Raw genomic sequence first — 24,525 nt, 5'->3', positions numbered from 1 at the left:
AACTGCATAAGGAACGTAGCCTGGGAAACAGCCTGCAACCAGAAGGGGACCAGGCACTGGGAAAGGAAAAAAAGAGAAGGGATGCATACCTAAATAAAGGAAATAGGCTCAGTTAGAAATCCACTCAGCAACTGGGAAGTTGCTTCTCGATAAGAGATACTGGTGGCATTACAGAGGGGTGGGAATCTGAGCCCTCCAGGTGTTGATTAATTCTCATTCTAAATCATCCTTGTAACAACACAGCAAAGGATGATGGGCACAACAGTTCATCAACATCTGAAGTCAAAGGTTTTCCCTCTCACTATACGAAACTTCATCTCGGAGAAACAAACGTGTCTCCCGTTCCAGGTTTAGAACTCCGTTCCTTCTTAAGGTGAGTATCCGTAAAAGAAATAATTACACTAACAAATAAAGGGTGCAATCTGGCAAGCAGATGAGAGAGGAAAGAATATTTGATGGAAACCTCTTGGAAGAACTTCAGAGAGAGAATCTGCAAGCAGTTCAAGAAACTATAATGGTCCTCCCCATTTTCTCAGGACCAAGATTTCTGTGTAAATCAAGAGGACGAGGAAAATGCTCAGAGAGTAAATTAATAGTTAAACTTAAGCAAAGACAACCTTATTTAAAGAGACTAAACAAAACAATATGTCATTCTCTTCAACTGCAATATAGTCTTTTGCACAGTTTGAAGGTGTATTCATATGAAGGGAATTCTCCTTGAAAATACTAATCTACAATCATTGCTGGTGGTTCTGCTCATACATTGTATTACACATTAAGCTACAGTTTACATTCGAAACAGTTTGTTGCTCTCAACCATGAACAGCTGGCCCTGGATTTCCTCAGTGTGATGTTTCTTTTTTGTATCTTGCCTCTTTTGTCAGCATCTGTTTCAAGACTGGCAACCGGAGAAACAAATCATGGTTCTGGGTTTTGACACAATGACAGGCCATGATTTAAACTACCTTGGTAAGCCAATGCACAGCCATGGCTTTTGTTCTATCTGTGGTTTGCAAACAACATCCTGTTTATGGGAATGCATTTCAACACAAGTAGCCAATGTGCAACAAACCTTGGTCACTAGCACATGAGCACTACTACCAATGCCATCTTCAGTTGCCTGGATTTCCTCAAGAATAACTGGCTGCATCTACCCGTCCAAATTTAAAATTATAGTCCAACAGCAATGGGCCATCATCCAGCGTTTGCCTCTCACTCATTTTCCAGAGAGTTGCACCATTTGATCTCATTGGCATTAATGCACAACACAAGATGTTTTGCTGTAATATTTCGAAGTTCCAGAACTGCAGTGTCACAAGTAGCAACTCCAGAAAGTTACTCTGCTAAACTACAAGGTTGTGTTCTACCATTTTTCACTGCAAGCAAGGCGAAACAGACAGGGCTCTACTGTAAAAACTGTGCTAAATGAAGATTCTTTCCAGTCTCGATTTCCACACTTCCCAAGGTTTGCAATTGTAATAGTCTACCATTTTTGAAAATTTCCTCCCATGGGTAACTAATAACCCATTCCCTGTAACAAACCCTTACATTTCAAAATCATAAGGTCTCCATTTGTTGCATCTGACAAAGCATGCTGCTGTCCAAAAAGGATTATGCCAAAGTTAACATGTTTAAGATGCCACAAGATTCTTTCTTGAGTTTGCTGCAACAGTCTAGCAGTTAACCCCCCCCCCTTCACTGATCAAGCTGTTCTGCTCAGCCCTCAATAGAGCTGTGCTACAAAGGCATAAAATGGCCCTGTCACACTTCTTAGACCTGTTCTTCAACTTCCATAAATTCATTCCAAAAAAAAGGCTCTCCTGTCCAGGTGTGGTGCTTTGCTTTAATTGAGACATGACACGTGAATATGCCATACTGCACACTGAATAAAATCACCCATATTGCATAAACTCAGTGCCTGAATGTTATTAGCTTGCATACCTCCACAAGCAAAGAAGACTAGGAGTGACCATTTCTTCCAGCTGATGAGACAGCATCACAGCTACCTTATTATAAGGAGTCACAGGAAGTTTCTCTGCCAAACCAGATGCAGACAGAAAATAATTTCAACACTGGGCAGAGAATGGGCAGCTACTGCCCATGTGTCTAATTATGGTCAACTACTACTAGACAAAACAGAAAGAAGAAAACACAAAGTTTTCTAACATTCATTGACACCCTACTTTCTGTCTCACTCTTGTTTACAAGCAGAGGTACCAATATTACATTTACATATGGATTAGCAAATGCCAGTTTATCAAAGTTCAGCTTCATTTCTGAGAACAGAATCAATCATCAAAAGATTTAACCAGCAAGTCTCTAAAGCATAAAAGCATCAATTTATTGAGTATCAACTGGGAAATGAAATCTAATTTGAAAGCTCTTTAAAATTTTGGAATTTACCTTAATTTGTTTCAAAATGTTGCTTTGGAATCCCCCCCTTTCTAAAAATACAAATTTTAAATGTGGACACTGCTTCTGTCAGCAATAGATCAGTCTATTAGCTATAAAAACCAGAACTTTATAATGATGATAGCCCACTTTTCTTGTTCTTACATGTTCCTAGCAAGCGTTGTCACTTATGTGAACACTAAATATTTTAGTGAAAACATTTAAGATAATGTGAAAACAACAAAGATAAATTAAATCAAATCCTGATTTTTTGCTTACACTTCAAGGAAATAGCTTGAATCAAGTTCAAAGGAAGGACAATAACTGAGTGGCAGAAGACGTAATCTGGATGAGCAAAGTCCCTGGGCACCATATCCTTGGCATCTTAAGATACGATTGGAAAATACCCTCCTCCAAAGCCCTAGACAGCCACTGGCAGTGATAAAAGACAATGTTGAGTTAGATGGACCTGTATAAGATCCCTGCTTCCATCACTAATGTGCCCAGATCTGGTTTATCAACAACTCCCCACTTCCACAGTTACTCCTTTTCAATCCCTAAAAATCTGTTTACCTGCAACTACCTATCTAACCTGAGTAATTTAAATTTCTAAAACTAAGGTTCAACTTTTGACCCTGCAGAAGTTTTGGTGTACAGCTTCCATAATCTCTTATCTTTGCTTGCCCTGGCTAGAAATTCTGGGAGTTAAAGTACAAAATGCACAAAGGGTCAAAAGGTTACTTGTTGTATCATAAATCTTCCTTCTAACAATACATGTTAGGCATGTCTTGTTTGACAGCAGTAAATGAAGTTGCACAGTTTTCATTCTTTAAGCTCCACTTTCAAAGACCATACCAAAAAAAAGATGACTAACAAATCCTTGTTTGTCTTATGTATAGATGCTATTTATCTAAGAGAGGATCACATTCCCTTCTTTACAAAAGATCAAAGTTCAGCAATGAACTACATAATCTCTGTTTATTAGGATATTTATATGACCTCCTGATTAAAGCAAGTTAAATCCATGTCTTCAACCAGAATATAAAAGATAAAAAAGTCTGCCTTGAACTCTCTGATACACCAATTTATTGCTGATTCTCCTGAACAGCAGCATTGCACAATGGAACTGCTGATCACACAGGCAGAAAGAGGCAAGCCATTCCTACCTGTCACAAAACAGCCCCTAGAACTACTGTATCTCCATGTTCTTGCCAGCCAGCAATCAAGAATCAATTCCAATATAAGAGAGGGGATCCTGTGAAAGGCATGGCAAGAATGCTTCCTACCTTCCATGGTGGCAACAGGGAGGTTTACTCTTGTGCTACTCTGATATACAACCAGTTTGACTAAGCTGGTAGAAAAATGACTACATGTGGACTTAGAACATGTGTTTCCAGTCTTCTGATACAGATACATTGTCTGGTCTCGGATAAATCTCTGGGTTGTAGCTCTAAAACAGGAATAATACTTGGCCCAATTCATACAGTTACTATGATCTAAAAAATTACTGACAGTAAAAAGGAATTGTTAAATGTTTATGCCAATGCAACTTTCGTTCTTCTACCAAGATTCACATTTGACATACAGGGTTAGAAGTACATCTGGTTTAGAGGCAACTATGGGTAATAGTGGTTGAGTACAGTGGTGCCTCGCATAACGAGCGCACCATTTAACGACGAATTCGCATAGCGATCCATTTTTTGGGATCGCCAATGCAATCGCATACCGATGCCTAGATAGGCAAAAACTCGCTTTGCGACAATCGGTAAGCGTTTCGCTTACTGATCTTCGCATAGCGTTTTTTTAAAATCGGCTGATCGGCGGTTCCAAAATGGCCGCCGGAAGACCCAAAATGGCCACGCGCAGCGTTTTCGCGCCCTGCCCTTGCTTACCGAGGGTGCGAAAATGCATGCGCTATGGAGGAACATCGCATAACGGTGAGTTTTGGGCCCATTTGGAACACATTAAATGAAGTTTAATGCGTTCCAATGGGCTTTTTTGTTCCGTATAGCGATGTTTCCCCATAGCGATGGTTAATCCGGAACGGGGCACCACTGTACATAAATAATGTGGCGTCAAGTCTATTCTGATGTATGGCAACCCTTTTCAGGGTTTTCTAGGTAGAGACTACTCAGAAGTGGTTTACCATTCCTTTCTTCTGGGGGCACCCTGGGACTGTGCAGTTTGCCCAAGGCCACCCAGGCTGGCTCTACAGTTGGTCACATGGTTGAGGCACAGTGGGGAATCGAACTCCCAACCTCTAGCTTCACAGCCAAATACCTAAACCACTGAGCTGTCCAGCCAGCAATAGTGGTTAAGGGGGAGAGAAAATTTGTGTAAGATGGAAAAATCTGTCGGGGGGAGCACACTGCCCCATGGACCTGAGAGAGCAAAAGAGCCTGAATTGAGTATTATATCACTGATGCTCGTTCTGCCAGTCTATAATGCATATTATTATACCTGTATAATAACGGTCTCAAATTGACAACTTTAGCTGAGCAAAGGATTGGATGATGATCCCTGGAGTTTCTTCCAGCTTTGTAATTCTGTGATTTTTTTAAAATCATGTTTCATACATCAACCACAAAGAGAGATACAAATGACCACCTAGAACCTGATGTTGGAAAAGGCGTGCTAGCGAGTAGACTGCCATTTCGCAATGCAGAAGTTTGATGTTGTGAACTACACACAAACTACCTAGTTGGCCTTGCTTTGCCCCCCAAAAACCTTTTCCTCTGCTCACCCCAAAGGAAACATATTTTTACTCAGTTCTGTCCATGGGATGTCCACATTACCAAAGAAATCCTGAAATTTTAAAGAGTTCTAGGGTAGCATAAACAAACTACATGCCACAAAGATAAAATCATAAGGATAAATCATAAGGATAAGGCTACAGCAAAATAATTTGGCAGATGATAGGATGTCCAGACAGCACTATCTATCACAAAACAATTCAAACAACTGGTCTAGGCCATGGCATATAGCAGGACTGTAGGTAGCAGATATCAAATTACAACAGTCAAAAACATCACTTCATATAAGATACATGTATAATTTAATTAGGAGACTAACAAATGTCCTAATTTTCTAATTCCTCTCTTACTCTTCATTTGGCCCTCTCCTGGAAGCAAAGTTTAAAGTATTAGGGTGGTCCACAGCCATGATCCTGTATCTTCCTTCCTAGCAATGTTGAACTCTAATAATATTTGTAGTAGTGTGGCTAGTAACATACACAATAGTTTTATAGCCAGAAGCTTAGGCTGTAGTAATTGCACTGCTACCTTTCAATTAAGTACCATCTGAAAGGAAAGGAGACCAGTGTCTAGGAAAGGTTTTAAAATGAGACAGTTTGCATTGGTTGCTTCAAAATCTGTTTCCGTAATGCTACTGTAATGGTCAACTTTAGACCATGACTTGGAAGATCCAGGTGCAAATGCCCAGAGAAGCGTGAAACTCACCTGGCCATTTCTTAGTCTAGCTTACCTCACCTGGTTGTTGTGATTATAAAATGGAAGTGAGGACAGCCATGCAGCTCAACGTGAGCTCTCTTCAACTGTGGGGCTCCCTCTTTTCTTGTCAGGATGAGTCCAAGCTTGAAAAGCTTCAGCAAGGCAGTCCAAACTGAATGGTCTCACAAGCTTTCATTTTTAAAAATCTGTTTTAACCTCTCCGAATGGTATTTTATATTGCTTTGGAGATTGCGGTGTGCAGAAAATAAAACAATAAAAACTAAGATAGATATGGCAATAATAGGCTTGTACATTAAAAGGGGATTTAAAATCCTATAAGAAATATTTGATAATAACATCAGTGGTGATCATGTCCATTCATTGCCTATGATGCACCAATTCTTCAGACTCCTTAATTGAACACTTATAGGTAGAGCCGAAGCTCAGAAGGCTACATTTTAAAACAGTTATTTCCAACTCTACATTCCCAGATATTATTGTACTACAACTCCCAGAAATCCTGGCCAGGACAGCTAATGGTGAAGGCTTCTGGGAGTTTTAGTCCAAAAACATTTGGGAACCTAAGATTAGGAACTGTTGTTTTAAAAGAAACTCACTGCATTTCTCATTACCTCTCTGCAGCCAGCTACAATCATTACTCTTATGATAAATGCAAAAGTAATTTGCTATATTGTGCATCATTAACAAGTTATGCTGCTGCTACCAACAGGCCAGAAAAATACACACAAATACCCTGATTCCCCGCAGTAGCCCATTAAAACATTCAAAAAAACACAAAAGGAAAAAACAAACAATAATTCCCTTGGTTGTTCTGGGTTTTTCGGGCTCTTTGGCCGTGTTCTGAACAATAATTCCCTTGCCACTGAGGACTCATAAAGCAAACATCCTTCTTTTAAAACGCTTCTCAAAATGCCTAAAAATGCAAAATTCCATCAAAAATAAGCTTCAGAATTAACTGGCTGATACTTGTTACATTTGAAAACTAACTCTGTGATATGTTACATTGCTCATTATTGCAAAAGTAGTTAAATGTAACTGCACAATTTATAACTAATTGCTTTCAGACTTAGCTCCTTGATCCTTCTAGAAGCAACTGCTTTTACATAAAGCAGGTTAAAGAAAACGCCCAAACTAAAAAACAATCGCAAAATCAAAATCATAAGCAGATGATCAGGCACTTCTGATTTTGATTTTTAAAAAAAAAAAAAAACACCCTTTTTTGAGATTTTGGGGCTTCTTGTGCCCCCTCTCATGGGTTCAGGGGGCTTTAACCCCTACTCCCATCAAAGTTGCTCATTCCTGTTCTACACCTATGGCACTTTCAGCCTCCCAGCACAACACAAAACAAAAGGTATCTTCAACTCTTATCGTAACTGGTGTAATAAAACCGAATCCAAATTCAACACAAGGCATTCTGTAGTTCAGAAAACGGAATTTCTGGGCTGGAAAAACCATCTTAGAAGCAACAATGTATTCTGAGAATTCAGGACAGAGCAATTTTAAAGAGACACACATTCTGGAAACCAGACTAAAGTCCACTGTCCCTCCGCACAAGTCCTTCCAGCTTTTACTCTCTCAAGCTATGATCCTACGTTCACCAAAGCCGTGTAAACTAGCTGTCTGGGCTTTTCCATTCCCCCACACAACAGAATACAGTAATTTGAAACCAGAGAGAGGGCAAGATTTATGAAGATGACATTGCACTGAACCCTCCTCCCTGATACTGATCATTTTCTACATCCAGCGTTTTTATTTCGGTTTTTTATAAGGAGGAATCTTCAATTACATGAGCTTCAGTCTGTAATCTCTGTAAACGCAGGTAACACATCCCAGATATAAGTCTGTTTCTATGAGAACAGCTAGAGAAATCACACTAGATAAGTTTTAGACATGAATATTTTATTGCTTTATCTCTGTTATTCATCCTAAGGGACCTTAGTGTGCGAGTGCCCTTGCTATTATGTTCCATCAAGTCAGAACTAACTTACAATAATCCTAATGGGGCTTTCAACGTAAGTGAGATATTCAAAGAGTGGCTTTACCAGTTCCACACCCTCAGCAAGTTTCTATATTGACTAGGAATCTGAACCCAAGCCTCCTGAGTACTAGCCTGTTGCTCTATCCACTAGACCACATTGGGTGTCTCAATCACTGCTGTAGTGCTGTTAAAATTGACCCAGACTGGTCAGACTGGTAGAGTTTGCAGAGAAAGAATGTTGCAAATCTGTCATTTAACAACAAACCATCAGATAAACAGGTAGTCATCCTGAATACAGGCCTCCAAGTCTAAATTACATGTTTAAATGTTCCTGAGTAGATGAACACATTGTAAAAATTAACAACAAAGCAGTGCGAGAACTTAAAAGAAACTGTCTGAAATAAGGGAAACCTCTCAAAATATGTTGCACACATGAATCTTTATACTTTAGAAATGAAAATCACTGCAAAGGAGGACTAAACAAAGAGTACAATTGTACCTCCGTTTATGAACACCTCGGTTAACGTAATTTTCGGTTTACGAAGCAAAATCCATTGAAAATAATGCCACAGTTTATGGGGTTTTTTCAGAGTATGAAGAAAGTTTTCCCAGGATGCATTGTGCCTGGAGGTTTATAGTGCCACCCATGTTAATCCGTGCAGAAAAAAATCGCTGCTAAGCGATAACATCGCTAAGCGAAAATAAAAAGCCCATAGAAAACGCATTAAAACGCGATTAATGCGTTCCTATGGGCTAAAACCTTTAAGCGAAGATCCTCCATAGGGGCGGCCATTTTCGGTGCCTCTTAAGCGAGAAAACACAGCGGGTGGCCATTTTGTTTACCCGGCGGCCATTTCGAAACCGCCGATCAGCTGGCCAAAAATGAAGGCTTTGCGATGATCGCTTCCCTGCGATCATTGCAAAGCGAAATTTCCCTATAGGGACCATCACAAAGCAATCACTTTTGCGATGGCAAAAAGTCCATCGCAAAGTGATTTCATCGCTATACGGAGCGATCGCTATGCAAGGCACCACTGTACTACAGTAAAGAAAAATGTGCATTTAGACTGGGTGGTTGGGGGAGTAAAAGGACTCGGTCTAGGCACAATTACAGTATACAGATGCAGGTCCTACCGATGTTAATGCTGCTTAAAACAGCAACTATGTTTCACAAAAACTTTTGGGAAGTGCTACACCTTTGGATGTTCAAGTTCTTCACTGGCTAGTAAACACACGGGCACTGGGGGAGACTGAGGTCCACACATGAAAGCACTCTGAGGGGCATGGGGAGAGCCAGGTTAGTCTGCTGCAGCAAAACCAACAGTCTAGTGGCACTTCAAAGGGGAACACATTTTGTTTGGAATAGGCTTCCATGGACCACAGCCCACTTCCTCAGATGTGGAAGCTCTATTCCACTCTTCTCATTTCTGGACTGCATCCCACTTCATCTGATGCTCTCGATTCACTGGAGAGCAGTCCATGAAAATATATGTCAAAGAAAACAAAGATACATGCTTCTGTACACGCAACCATCACAGATGCTCATCTGGAGTCACGTCACAATGTTCATCTATGGCCCACTGAATGGGTCCGCTGCATCTTTTGGAAAAGATATGTCTCCCACAGCTGCTAGTGGCCTATTCTGAATTTTGACTAGTCCTTCCAGACGTTGTTGGACTTCAAGTTGGCTCTGTCATTCTGGCTAGATGTGGGCTATTCATATCCATATCCCTGGGGGTACAAATATGAATCATGGCACCACAGGTGCCACAGAGGCCCATTCCCTCCCCCCAGAACCAGCCAGTCCACTCACCAGTCACTGTGCAGTGCTCAGGTCCTTCGCAATCATCATCACGCCAATCCAGGAAGGAGCCCAGCCAATGCTTCCCCACCTCCCTGCACAGCCAACCACTCCAGCGAGGACGTAGGACAGAGTCTCCCCACTCAGCTGATTAGTGGTCAGCTGTGCGGGGAGGCAGGGAAGAGCCATCTGGGCTCCATCCCAGATTGGTGTGATGACAACAACAAATGACCTGAGCACCACATGTGAGTGGACCCACCAGTTCTAAGGGGAGGGAATGGGCTTAGGTGCCACAATACATATTTGTATCCCCAGAAATACCAATTCATATCCCCCAGGGATATGAATATGAATAGCCTTTGTCTAATCCTGGCCAATGGTGAGGGAGGGAGGAGTAGGAATTAATCAACAGATGGATGGTTCCATCTACTCGACCCCTAAGAGTATCTCTACAAATGGAAACCATTAGGGAAAATGGATGATGACCATAATTTAAATAATAGCCATATAACATATGAATAACATTTCCACTGAAGCAACTGTTCACAACTACCAACTTTTCAGTGTGGATTGATACCATCACTCCTTATCTAGAATATCTTCCTGCTGTAATCCAGAACATGTTAGACTGCATTTTCAGAAGTAGCATTTGGGCAGACAGTGAACCAATTATCATTTTCACATCACAATTTTCCAATACAGATCTCATATCAATTATTTTTTTTAAAAAAATTATGTGGGCACATCCACACAATAATGGCTATTACAGAGCTAATGTAGTATAGCAGTTAGGATTTTAAATGAGGTCTAAGGAAATTTGGGCTCAAATCCACAATCAATTATGAAGTTCATTGGGTCATCTTGGGCTACCTAGTATCTATCTCTCAGTCTACCCTATCTCATAGAGTAGTTAGGAGCTGCCAATGGACATCACCTTGACTCTCCCTAAAGAAAAAAGCAGGATATAAATGCAATCAATAATAACTATATAAATATTCCCTCCTACACATTTAGGAGAAACCTCCGTGTCTAAGTCGCACTGGCCATGTGACCACAGAAGATTGTCTTTGGACAAACGCTGGCTCTATGACTTGGAAACGGGGATGAGCACCGCCCCCTAGGGTCGAACACGACTGGACAAAAATTGTCAAGGGGAACCTTTACCTTTAGCTTTTACCTTGCAACTTTCTACACAAAGATTCAGACCTGCAGCATTGAGGAGCAACTGGCCCGATGACTCTGTCCACTTTGTTGAGTATACTGTCATTCTGGGATACTCAGTGAACTTAAAATACAACACTGCTGTGTAAAAGAGTAGTAGTAGTACAGAAGCTCATTCTCCAATTATTTCTGTAATCATGTCAGTATTTTGGGAATGCTGACATAAGCAGGTTGAATTGAAAATGTCTCACTATGGTGTCATTTCAAGCCATTATGTTTCTTTGTTATTACTGGGGAGATGGGAATTGGAAGCTTCCTCCTAATTCATACACCTATTTCATTGCTGGGCATAATAGCTGACTTTCTGTGGTCTGTGAACACCAATTGCAATAACTGTCCCCATCAGTCTTTTCAAGATTGTTTCAAAGTAGCTTTTAGAATAAAGCAAGTCAACGAGCTTGTAGACTACATGATTATATTATGGGACAACTCTTTTTAAAAATATGAACATACAGGATTATGCTTTTATGAAGTATTTTGTGATGTACACTTTTCCCTACTCATGTGCCCACTTCCCTGTTTTTGTGCACTCTGCTGATGGTGCAATTTCATCCTTTGTCAGGCGTTTTGCAGGGTGCCCTGTCTACGCTGTCTTGTCACTTCCTTGTCTAGTCACTTTCTTATCAGTGTGGGCGTGGGATGAGTTGGGATTACAAAGAAAAATAACAAAGAAGGAGGAGAAAGCAGTGATATAGACAGTGTAAAAGCACAAACTCATGAAGAAGATGAGGGATCTCAAATCTGCGAGTTGAATGTGTACAGTACTCTAAGATTAATAGAAACTGTTGGAGACATATATAGGATATAGGGAACAAGTTCTCATGCTGTGGAGACACGCACACACCCATTTGCTGTAAAGCTAGAGAGGAAGACTAGATCTGGGGATAGCCTGAGTTTTCGCCCCACTATCAACCACAATAAATGGCCTAAACACTGTCTAATCTATTTGGGAGAGGCACTATCCCACTACTGTCTCATCATCACAACTTCATGTGGGAAGCGCAGCTGCTGCTTTGCTTTTCACTGCTCTTCCTCGTGGGCTGAGAACATCAACGATGCCTTGGGCCACCAGGACCCCCCACCACCACCTTATAGACCCAATCTCCCCCCCCCATTAACCTGGGCTGCATCCGAGGTTAATTCTGGGGGGGGGGGGGGGGATGGGTCCATAAGCGCGCACGGAGGCATCGACCCACCGTCTCCTTTCACTGAGCAGACCACGAGTGCCAGGTTTGGAAGGAAGGAAGGAAAGAAAGAGTAGGGCCGGGGGCGGGGACGCTGAGCTTTTAAAAAGTTTGGGAAAACTGAAGTCGGGATGGAGACGACTCGCTAGCCCCTCCGCGGTCTCTCCTGGACATCCGCCCCCCCCCAAAAAAAATGCAAGCTCAGACCCTCCTGGGAAGGGGTCTCACCATGATTCGCCCGGAGCCTCTCGGCCGCTTTGCCTCCGCGGGGTGAGCGAGGGACGTTGTTGTTGTTGCTGCTGTTGTTGTTGTTCCGCTCCGAGACGGCGGGCGGCCTGAGTTTCTCCTCGCCGACTCTGAGCTACCTTCGCAACCAGCCCGCCTGCCTACTTGCCTGGCTTCCTCGGCTCCGGAGCCAGGGGGAGGAGGAGGAGGTGGTGGTGGCGATGGTTACCCAAGGGTGCCACCCCCCTGCTCCCTTGGGCGCGTGACCGGCCGGGCAGGGAGCGAGCGGGAGACGGCGGAACCCGGGTTGGCCTCTCTAGCCCAGCCGAGATTGCAACCACAAAGCAATTCCTCCTCTTTCTCGCCCGAAACCCGCCCGGAAACAGGGCCACGCATCCTTCCAGCCCGGAGGAGGCCGCTTCGGGCCAGCCTGCACTGACAGCGCCCTCTGCTGCAGGCCTCTGGCCCACAGGCCTGGGTCCCTTGGCCTTCCCCGAAACCAGAGCAAAAGCGGGGGCAGGAACCTTGCGCAGCAGCAGCAGCTGGAGAGGCAGCTGCAAGGGGAGGCCCTGCTCATGCGGAGGAAAGAGGAGGTGTTGGGGAAGGACTGACGACCCTGCGTACAACAATAAGTGTAAAGGAAAAAAGCCTTCCTATGTGGCCACACTTTATAGGGACTCCACACACCTCACAAAGATGGAAACAGAGAGTATTATGACACCCTAAGGACTGATTGGTTCAAAATTGGGAAAGGAGTACAACAAGGCTGTATATTGTCTCCCTGCTTATTTAACTTTTATGCAGACTACATCATGCGGAAGGCTGGACTGGAGGAATCCCAAACTGGAATTAAGATTGCCGAAAGAAATATCAACAACCTCCGATATGCCGATGATACCACTCTGACGGCAGAAAGTGAGGAGGAATTAAAGAAACCTCTTAACGAGGGTGAAAGAGGAGAGTGCAAAAAATGGTCTGAAGCTTAACATCAAAAACACTAAGATCATGACCACTGGTCGCATCACCTCCTGGCAAATAGAAGGGGAAGACCTGGAGGCAGTTACAGGTTTTACTTTCTTGGGCTCCATGATCACTGCAGATGGAGACAGCAGCCACGAAATTAAAAGACGCCTGCTTCTCGGGAGGAAAGCAATGACAAACCTTGACAGCGTCTTAAAAAGAAGAGACATCACCTTGCCAACAAAGGTCCGCATAGTCAAATTTATGGTTTTTCCTGTAGTGACGTATGGAAGTGAGAGCTGGACCATAAAGAAAGCTGACTGCTGAAGAATTGATGCCTTTGAATTGTGGTGCTGGAGGAGGCTGAGTCCCCTGGACTGCAAGGAGAACAAACCTATCCATTCTGAAGGATATCAACCCTGAGTGCTCACTGGAAGGAGAGATCCTGAAGCTGAGGCTCCAGTACTTTGGTCATCTCATGAGAAGAGAAGACTCCCTGGAAAAGACCCTGATGTTAGGAAAGTGTGAGGGCAAGAGAAGAATGGGATGACAGAGGACGATATGGTTGGACAGTGTCACCAAAGCTACCAACATGAATTTGACCACTCTGGGAGGCAGTGGAAGACAGGAGGGCCTGGTGTGCTCTGGTTCATGGGGTAATGAAGAGTCGAACATGATTTAACAACTAAACAACAAAAAAGTCTAACAGATTTATTCCAGTGTGAGCTTTTGTTGGTCACAGCTCACTTGTTCAGACTCCTGGAGTGAAATTTTGAGCCACAAGCTTAATATACAATATAGACAGTTGGGGTGAGGTCACAGTAGCAAGCAATCTTGTCATTATGTGTCATAACACTGTTTCTGACACATGGTGACCCTATGACCTTCAAAAAGTCATGGCATTATCTCAACTCCGGAAAAATGAAGGCTATGGCTTCCTTTATGGAGTCAATCCAGCTCGTACTTGATCTTCCTCTTTTCCTACTACCTTTCACACTTCCTAGCATTGTTGTCTTCCCATTGCCATCTCATTATGTGCCTGAAGTACAACAGTTTTCATTTTGTAACTTTAGGTTCTGAGAGGAGTTCAGGCTTGGGTGGAATAGCTACAAACACACAAAGTGAAATTACCATATATTAATGCAATTAATGAACTCTGTGAGTCATGTACGAGTTTTCTCGAAGGCTTTCTGTGAGTCGTGATTGAAACATCATGGCCATAGCTACAGTTATTAATCATTTGCCACATAAGCATAGACTGTACTCTTGAAGTGCAAAAATGTTGATATAGAAAATGTTGTTTTTTTCCCCTAAATCAGTGTCTGATTCTGAAGTGAAATAAATTATTTATACACATGACTAGAGAAGGCTGCCTATTAATATGTATACTGAAGTAAAGTGTTTTGGAAATGGCTTTTGTGGATTGCTTTTTCTGATTTTAGGTTTGTGTGTACAGTACTTATTTCTTTGGGCAGAGACTCTTCCATTTGCCCCATGTAGAAGGCACAAAGCACTCCATTTAGATTCTTTTAGCAGATGGAGAAGGAAATGAATGCCTGATGTTGTGGGTAACAAAGTTGAGTCTTGTAATGGTGCCGCCAAAGTAGATGTGGGGACATACATTAGTTTGAATTCCCACCTCTACTACATATACAGTATCATATATAAACCTGCAGCTAAATATTTCACACCTTGTGTCTGGAGAAATAGGTTGTGATCCACAAAAGCTCTCACAGAAATGAATGTATTAATCTTTAAAGTACGAAGTACCCCTTTGTCTTTCCGTTATTTGCTTGGTTGCACATGCTGAAACAGACCAACAGAGTTACCGCTTTGGAAGCAACTGACAAAATAGGTTCTGGCCTGCAAAGTTTTATGCCAAAATTAATCAGCTGCAAATTAAGAAACTGACCCTTCACGCTTTGTTGATTTTGGACCACAGACTAATATGACTACCATTCTGAAATGTATCCTTAAGTACCAGAGATAACTCCAATATTACAATTCCACTCCCTTTTGCCACTTCAGGGTTATCCAGGTACCATCTTCAAACAGACCACTGTTTCTTCCAGCCAGACAGAAGAGGGGTTTTGTTTGAGTGATAATCACCTTCTGTCTGGTTTTTTTTTTTTTTTTTTGCTCTGCTTCCAAAGAAATACAGTTCTCTGTGAAGAAGAACTGACGAGCATAGTAAACATTTAAAGCATAAGTGTGCATTTAAGTAAACCCAGAGAATGTAGGTAATACATTCCAGCAGTAACTTCACTGTCAGCTACAGAACTAGCTTCCACCTCTGAATTCAGTAAACAATGATAATATCACCAGTACTGATGTAATATTATACCTTGCCCCAGGATGTGATCTGATGCTGCTTATAAAGACGTTACTGGAGTCAGCATGGAAACAAAAAAATACAAGGGTGTCTGAAGATCTAATCATGCAACAACATGATGGGATACTGGTTCTCCAGTTACACTTCCTCCACAAAGCAGGCATCTCTCCTGAGCAAGCCCATTAAGCAAACTGACTTTCTTCTAAAAAAACATTTAATTCTTTATTTGAATACTTTGCTGATTTAACTTTTAATATTGTGTCTTTTTTGACACAAGGCAACTTTGGTCCTTTTTTGGGAGAAAGGTGGAGTAAGAATATTTAAAATAAATGAATACTTAACATTGTTTGAGTCAGAATGTTTGAAAGCTAGTAGCTAATGCATTTGCTTGCTGCAGAGACAGTTAAACAGACCATGGATTTGCATCCATGTTTTGTTTAATGTGAGGTTTGAGCTCATTAGGAGTTGATGTTCTGGCTTGTTTCTCCTATAGAAGCCAGAGAAAGAGGCCATGGCTTGTTTTCGGCTTGTTTTTCCCCAATATTCCTGGGTTGTTGTGATGTTCAAAGCCAAGTCATAAAGCATCATCAATGAAGAGTCTCATGTCATGTTAAAAAACAAATTGATTACAGCACTGTGTTTTTTTAATTATAACTAACTTCTTTATCCATCTAAGACTTTTTAATATCACTTTTTATTTTTAAAAATCCCGAACCATTGTTAAAACCAGAAGATAGAATAAAACCAGGCACTAGAACAATAAAATGTTGGAATTGCCAGGGACAGGTAGATAATAATATACTAATCATGTGCCACCAAGTCAGTTCTCACTTATGGCAACCTTTTCTAGGATTTTCTAGGTAGAGAATACTCAGAAGTGGTTTATCATTCTCTTCTTCTGGGGACTTCTTAGCACTGTGCAGCTTGCCCAAGGCCACACAGGCTGACTCTTCTGGGATGCACAATGAGGAATTGAACTCCCAACCTCTGGCTCCAGAGACAGATGCCTAGCTCACTGAGCTATGGTGATCAGAAAAATGTGTGGACAAACACATGGCTTCTGTGGCATCAGAAAAACCATTATTAATCCATCGTATGTCCATACTCAATGCATTTGTTTTCAGGGTGCCATGAAACACAATGTTATTTCCACTGCAGCAGATTAATAAAGTCACCTTCTGTAAATTATATTGTATAATCCTGTGTTTGTCGCCGTTGGGAATCAACTTTATTTTTGTTTTCATCTCATTAAACTTGGACTGTATCATGGGTCATCAGAACAGTCCCATCCTGAGAAAATAGCATGGTTTCCCTTTCCAAGACATTGCCATCCAGAAGTAATAATTACTTAGGGTACAAAACAGCGTAGAAAATGGCTTAATCTCCCAGTTGTGATTAGCGAAGGAGAAAAATTTGGAGAAAACAATTCAAAGTAATTCTGCAAACTAAAATTTGCCTTTAATCAAAAGAAAGCCAGAAGTTCACTTTGGAGCTGTCGGGGTAGCTGTAATGGGGCACAGCAATGAACAGAGGAAAAGAAAATGGAGGAGATGAAGGGGGGGTGGATGCTGGGCTGTAGTCGAGAGAAAGTGTTACCTAGCAACTTTGACAGCATGAGGAACAAAGTAGGCAGAGCTCTGTTATGTACCGAAGTGAGATTATTCTGCAATCTGCAGCCTTTCGCCAGACAGTGAAGAAAATAGGCACCTCACCCCAAATGGCTGTGGCGACAATTTAAATGGTGAGTAGCTCCTTTATAAATATTGAATAAGAGACACATCTGGCATTTGTTACTTTCTCTCTTCAAAGGCCATGGCGGCCGGCCAAATTATCCCATCAGATCCTTTAAAAACAACAGCTCTCTGAGGAGTGGATATTTGAAGAAAGAAAGCAAGAAAAGTCCACTTCCTATATCAAGATTAAATAAAATGAACAAATATTCATGAACACAGTTGGAAAACTTGACTGTTTATTTTCTCTGCACTTTGTTCTACGCATTTTAATTAACTGCACAATACAAAATGGCTGCTGACAAAAAAGAGATCTTGATTCCCAGATATCTGTGCTCTCGCTTCCTCTATGCCTGGGTTCTGGTAGATCAAAAGCCATCATCACCCTTCAATCCTTAGTCCTTCTTATGAGACTGTATATTTATTTGATTGCAACACATGTTATTAATAAGTAAGACATTTTCACCAACATTCCAAAGTTCAGAGTGCTTTTAAAAATATACAATTACATGTTTATTATTTTCGGTAAGTGAAACGGTGGTTTCTATTATGCAGAGATGAATTTCACTTGATTAGAAGCTACTTCCAATCTGGTCTTGTCATTTTCTCTGTTCCCTTGATTTGAGGAAGCAGTTAAGATTCAGGAAAATGGAGTGTATAGACTCCCTGTCCCAATTATTTTAAAAATGCATCAGATTACTAAAATTGGATAAAGTCCACAGGACTGCTAAGGGGAGAATTATATTTGATGTTTGTTGGCTTGTTTCTTTGTTTCTTTTTCTTTCTTTATATGCCACCTTTCTCCCCATAGAGCAGTGTTCCCCAACCTTGGGCCTCCAGATGTTCTTGGACTACAACTCCCAGAAGCCTTCACCACCACCTCTACTGGCCAGGATTTCTGGGAGATGAAGCCCAAGAACATCTGGAGGCCCAAGGTTGGGGACCACTGCCATAGAGGATCCAAGACTAAAACTATACAACAAACAACAATTTTAAAATACCATATAAATATATTAAAAACAATTAAACATACAGTGGTGCCTCGCTAGATGATGATAATCCGTTCCACTGAAATTGCTGTTTAGCGAAATCATCATCTAGCGAAAAGCATTTCCCCATTGGAATGCATTGAAACCTGTTTAATGTGTTCCAATGGGGAAGAATCGTCGTCGTCTAGCAAAGATCGGCCATAGGAAAGCCGCTTTGCGAACAGCCGATCAGCTGTTTAAATAGCTGTCTTGTGAAGCTTAGGTCCTGAAAACACCCGTTTTGTGAGCACGGAGGGAGGTGTCAAAATCGTTGTCTAGCGAAAATTGGTTTGTGAAGCAGGGACCAAACATTGTCCAGCGAAATCCCCCCATAGGAATCACTGTTTCTGAATTGCTATAGTGATCGCAAAAAGTCAATGTCTAACGAAAAAACTGTCATGCGGGGTAACTGTCTAGCGAGGCACCACTGTATATCAAGTTTAAAACTAAGATTAAAAATAAATGTAAACCTATTTATTTATTTATTTATTTATTTATTTATTTATTTATTTATTTATTTATTTATTTATTTATTTATTTATTTATTAAGTGAGTGAGTGAGTGAGTGAGTGAGTTAGTGAGTTAGTTAGTTAGTTAGTTAGTTAGTTAGTTAGTTAGTTAATATCCCGCCTATCTAGACCAAAGTCTACTCTGGGCGGTTAACAATAATAGATAAAATAAAACAATATAATAAAATTTTAAAAAACAGTAGTAATATAGTTCAAGATGGGAAAAATATTCAAGTGATGACAGGAGGCAAAGCCTGCCTAAAGAGCCAGGTCTTAAGTTTTCTCTTGAAATGATTTAAAACCATTTAAACATCTCTAAGTTTAATAAACATAGGATTCGTGAGACACTTAATGGCCTTAAAAACCTGCCTGAAAAGGAAGGTCTTTGCCTGTCATCGGAAAGACAAGAGGCCCAGCCTGGCTTCTTGGGGCAGCGCTTTCCAAAGTCGGAGAGCAGCCACTGGGGAGGCCCTCTCTTGCGTCCTCACTAAATATATATGTGTGGGACCAAAGGCTAATGTATAGGGCTGGTGAGAATCAGTTTCTAAAAACAGTCAGGAGTCACAAATCCACTGCTAATTATACGGAATCCTATCAGTGGACCTGTTCTGTCCACCTTTACTGAACAGCACCTAATTACACACAATCAATAGTTAAATAAATATTAGAATAGTTCTAGCAATTGACTGGTAGCATTTAAGCATGTATTTTATTCCCATTTTTGGTTATGTTGACTGATTATAATTATACTGTTCCATTTATTATTTTGAGATTTGAGAAAATGTTCAGAGTGCTATACAGATAATCTGACATGTTGTGCCATTCTTTTCTTGCATTTTTTTCTAAAACAGAGGGAGACATCCCTTGGATTTCTACAAGCAGCTGCTACTGAAAGTTTCTGACAGGACAGATACATTGAGATAGTACATTAAAGGGTTGTGGAATATTAATCTTCTGTCTTGTATTTGTAGTGCTACTGCAATATAAGATGAAATAAGTAAGAAAGGCTCTCATTTTTTTACTGATACAAAAATCAGAAAATTTTCTCAGAAGCATAGGATCTCAGTCCATGGTTTTAACAGATTCAAGTCCTACTTCTCATATGTAAGTGACAACAGCCCAGGAACATAACAAAGAAAACAGTACTGTATAGTTCTCCCCTTAAAGAAACCATCTCAGGGCTCTTCCAGACACAGGATTTGATCCACCTTAAAGATCATGTTATGTACTGATCTTAATTGAAATATCTGTGACATCCAGATTATGTTCCTTTTAACTTGTTTTTTCTCCCATTACAGTATTTTCCACAAGGTCCCAAAACCAAGCTGCATTTTTAAATACTGTACTGTACTGAGGAGAAACATTTGGTGTTGTGGGTCTTCCTAGGCTGTCATGCTATTACACCTTGGTAGTATATTTCATGATGCTGAAATCTGACATATTCCAGACTTTGTCTACAAATTGGACTTTTGCTATACACTGGCCACCTACTGGCCAGCCTATGTACAGCTCCTAACTCCCCAGCACATCTCAGCAAGTGGCTCAAAAGGGGGAAGACAAATGGTGGAGATATGAGAGTCTTATCTTTTCTCCACTGTGCACACTGACTTTCATGCCAAAGCTCAACCCAAACCAACAACTCCATCTTCCAGGAGCCACTTTCTTTCTCCAGTTGTGTTTTGGCCACTGCAATGCATCTTCCCCACAAGAGTGAAGTAAGGCACTTTTTCATTAGAATTGGAGTCCTGATAAATCCTGTATTCTTATGGAACTAGATCAAGTTCTAGGAAACCATGGCTTCCTTGGACATGTCCCAACATGTTAACGGCCCCACCCATATGGGCAGTCACATGCTAGACCTGGTATTCTCCACTGAGCAGCGTGAGTGTGGCCCGATGGTGACTAACCTTGTGTCAGTCCCCTTGACATGGTTGGACCACCACCTAATAAAAACCAACCTCACAATGGCTCTCACTCCCCATGGGGAGCAGGGACCTATTTTAATGGTCCGCCCTTGTAGGCTACTGGATCCTATAGGATTCCAGAATTCCATGCAAGGGATTCCAATTAATCTGGCTGGCGCTCCTGTCAAGGCTCTAGTTGATGGCTGGTTCACTGCCGCCACCAGGGCTGTTGACACGATTGCTCCTAAATGCCCACTCCAACACAGAACTCGACCAGCGCCTTGGTTTGAGCAAGAGTTGCAAGCTATGAAGTGGAACAGGAGAAGGCTGGAGAGCATTTGGAGGCAAATAATCTAAAAGCTGCCAGGATCACATCTAACTTTTACCTTGCTGAGGTGAAGGCTGCAAGGAAAGCTTACTTTGCTGTCCGGATAAGCGAAGCTTCCAATCAGCAGGCGGAACTCTTCCGTATATTACATGATCTATCTGGAATTGGTCATAATGATTGGCCTCCCCTTACTATCTCACCCGACCAATTTGCAGCATTCTTTAAATATAAACTGGAGGCCATCCGCCGGGACCTAACCCCTTATTTGAAAACAGTAGATCGAGCCGAGACATCCAGCGCACCGTCTTGTCCAATGAGAATTACTCAGATTCAGCTGGTGACATCAGTAGAGGTGGACAAAGTTCTTGATCACTGTCGTGCCACTGCCATTTCCCTTGACCCTTGCCCGGCCCGGCTAATCAAAGCAGCCAGGCCTGTGACAACCGAATGGGCCACTGAAATTAATGGATCTCTCCAGGGGGGCAAGTTTCCCCTTGCCCTCAAGGAGACACTCATTAGGCCCATTAGGGAAAAAAACAAGCTTGTTTGGTGGACAACACTGGCAATTATAGGCCTGTCGCCAATGTTTCTTTCCTTAGCAAGGTAGTAGAGAGGGTGGTGGCCGACCAGCTTCAGGCCCTTCTGGATGAAACCAACACTCTGGATCTGTTCCAGTCGGGCTTCAGGCCGTGCCATAGTATGGAAATGGCATTGGTCGCCTTGCTGGATGACCTACTGAGGGAAGCCAATAGGGCAAAATGTCCTCCTTGGTTCTCCTTGACATCTCAGCTGCCTTTGATAACGTTGACCACAGTATCCTCCTGGGGAGGCTTTCTGAGTTGGGGATCAGTGGTCTGGCTCTTTCCTGGCTTTGGTCCTTCTTGGAGGACCATTGTCAGAGAGTTCAGCTTGGGGAGAACGTATCAGTCCCATGGCTCCTCAACTGTGGGGTCCCACAGGGTTCAATTATCTCTCCAATGCTGTTTAATATCTACATGAGGCCACTGGGGGGTGTCATCCAGGGGTGTGGTGCCTCGTGTCATCAGTATGCTGATGACACACAGCTCTACATCTCCTTTTTTCCATCAGCAGTGGATGCCGTTATGTCTCTTGAGCGCTGCCTGGGGGCTGTTCTGCAATGGATGCAGGAGAACAGACTGAGGCCGAACCTGGATAAGATGGAGGTCCAGAGGGTGGGTGCCCCTGTCATCAGTGGTTTGGGAAGCTCCCTCTATTTTGGCAGAGTGACTCGCACCACAAACAGTGTGGTCCGCAGCTTAGGGATCCATCTTGACCCGGCGCTTGCCATGGAATCCCAGGTTACGTCTGTGGTCCACACCACCCATTAACATCTTTGGCAGATTCCCCAGCTGCGCTCCTATCTTGATGTTGAGGCACTCACCACACTTGTCCATGTGCTTGTAGTCTCAAGATTAGACTACTGTAGTGCACTCTATGTGGGGCTTCCCCTGAGATTGATGCAGAAACTTCAAATGGTCCAGAACACGGCGGCAAGATTACTAAATGGTGTGAAAAAATACCATCATATTTCCCCCACTCGGGCTGCCTTACACTGGTTACCCATTAGATTCTGCATCGATTTCAAGATGCTAATGATTACATATAAAGCCCTAAATGGTTTAGGACCTTGATACCTGTCAGAGCGCCTTCTTCCATCTAGTTCTACCTGTGTCACTCATTCTAGCCAGGCTGAGTGGTTGAGGCGCTTAACTCCAAGAGAGGTCCAGAAGGAAAAAACTAGAAACCAGGCCTTCACGGCAGTGGCCCCTCACCTTTGGAACATTCTCTCTCCTGAGATCTGCCTGGCTCCCTCACTGGGAGTTTTTAAGAATAAACTGAAGACCTGACTCTTCAGGCAGGCCTTCCCTCCTGACATTACTTAATTTCTTCCCCTGGCTTTTCCATCTTGGATTATGTTTGCTTGTTTTATTGATGTCTTTACTTTTATTGCTTTTTTGGATTGTAAACTGCCTAGAGTAGATTTATCTAGATGGGCAGTATAAAAGCCAAATAAATAAATAAATAAATAAATAAATAAATAAATAAATACATACATACATACATACATACATACATACATACATACATACATACATACATACATACATACATACATACATACATACATACATACATACATACATACATACATAAATAAATAAATAACCATTCTTCCTTCCCTATCCTGAGCCATGAGAAGTCCCAACACTCACCTTCTCCAGTGACAGCATGCTGGCTTTGTTCAGCAAACAAAATTTTAAACCAAATCACCCTAATGTATCTATTTGCTGACTTTCTCACAGTACACGTTGCTACACATACAGGGCAACAACATTGACCTTCAAGTTAAGCTACGCTCTGCGTTCCAAATGACATAGCTTATTCTTCACGCAATGCTTCTGAAATACAAGCTTCGTTTTGAACATTGCCTACGTAAATGGTAATGTTCACATTAAACATTAGAGGTAAGCATGGAACAAATGATGCTCAGAAATGATGCTTCGATACACTCTCATAATAATATCTCTGTTATTTACGCTGACAGTGCAGTGTTCTTCCTGAGGAACAATTAAGCAAACAAGTCTCTGAGAGAAAATATTTCATGAATCACCAGAATATGACCTAAGTGGTCTCGCCAAGACGCCTACTCACCTGTCAAGAAGGGCCCAGGAGAAAGTTCTTAAATAGCCAACTCTTGGTTTTGAGTTAACCTTTAGCAACAATTCTGTGGTTTATATGTCAAAATTTCCTTATGTATGCACTGCAAACCCCTATGATATAAAACCATTAGAACAGACCTACATGAAATTGCTTGTGCCATACTTTTTTGGAAACAGTGTTTCACTTCATAGCAGCCTTTCAGGTAAGTTCAAGATTGTTCTCTTCTTTGCAAGGGGGGGGGGGAAGACCTAAAAGCAACAGTATCTATCAGCCTCGTTGGGTCTTCTGGAATATAGAAAATGGCACAAAACAATTAGAAATAACTACAGAGGAAATTCAAGCTCTTTTCAAGCTCATTGGGTTTAATGGAAACAAACAAAGGACACCCTAACTAACTGATGGACCAGGATTTTGCCTTTTTTGGGGGGGGGAATAGGGTACTGTATATGTATTTCAAGCATTGGTAGTATTCCAAGGGGTAAATTTGTTCTTGTAAATTCAAGTAGACACACTGAATCAGTGAGGTTTACATAAGTGTTCACTCACAATTCAACAATTGATTTAATGGGTCCCCTCTGAGTAAAAGTAGCTTACTTGATTTAGGTTAACATTTTGCCATCTGGATATAGTGTAGCGGTTACAGTATTTGCCTCCAGTGTGGGAAATGCAGGTTTAAGCCACTGAAATTGCTACTCCCCCCACTCCAGCTTTACCTGTTCCATGGTAGGAGGACAGCACTCTGTGCTCGGTGGAGGAAAGGTATGAATGAAATGTAACTAATT

The 24,525-nt window shown here is 41.8% G+C and overlaps 2 protein-coding genes across 5 annotated transcripts in view; one reads left to right on the top strand and one right to left on the bottom strand.

Moving 5' to 3' along the window:
* The window catches only part of SGPL1 (sphingosine-1-phosphate lyase 1), a 52,059-nt gene extending 39,648 nt beyond the window's left edge, over positions 1-12,411 (bottom strand). The window contains exon 1 of the mRNA XM_020783116.3: positions 12,274-12,411. Within this exon, the coding sequence (XP_020638775.3) occupies positions 12,274-12,276 (3 nt within the window). The 5' untranslated portion in view covers positions 12,277-12,411. The remainder of the gene's footprint in view (positions 1-12,273) is intronic.
* Positions 12,412-17,071: 4,660 nt separating this feature from the next.
* The window catches only part of TBATA (thymus, brain and testes associated), a 32,943-nt gene continuing 25,489 nt past the window's right edge, over positions 17,072-24,525 (top strand). For 2 of the 4 annotated variants that reach the window (XR_013544004.1, XM_072995237.2), the window contains exon 1: positions 23,386-23,547. Coding sequence is in view for 1 of the 4 variants with exons in the window: in XM_072995237.2 (XP_072851338.2) it covers positions 23,520-23,547 (28 nt within the window). In the remaining 3 variants the exon portion in view is untranslated. Of the gene's footprint in view, positions 17,304-23,385; positions 23,548-24,525 lie in introns of those variants that run through there. The other 2 variants (XM_078391373.1, XR_013544005.1) reach the window with 2 other exon arrangements.

Source organism: Pogona vitticeps, chromosome 3, assembly GCF_051106095.1.
Source record: "Pogona vitticeps strain Pit_001003342236 chromosome 3, PviZW2.1, whole genome shotgun sequence".
NCBI classification, from domain to species: domain Eukaryota; kingdom Metazoa; phylum Chordata; class Lepidosauria; order Squamata; family Agamidae; genus Pogona; species Pogona vitticeps.
This window is presented reverse-complemented; position numbering and strand designations above follow the sequence as displayed.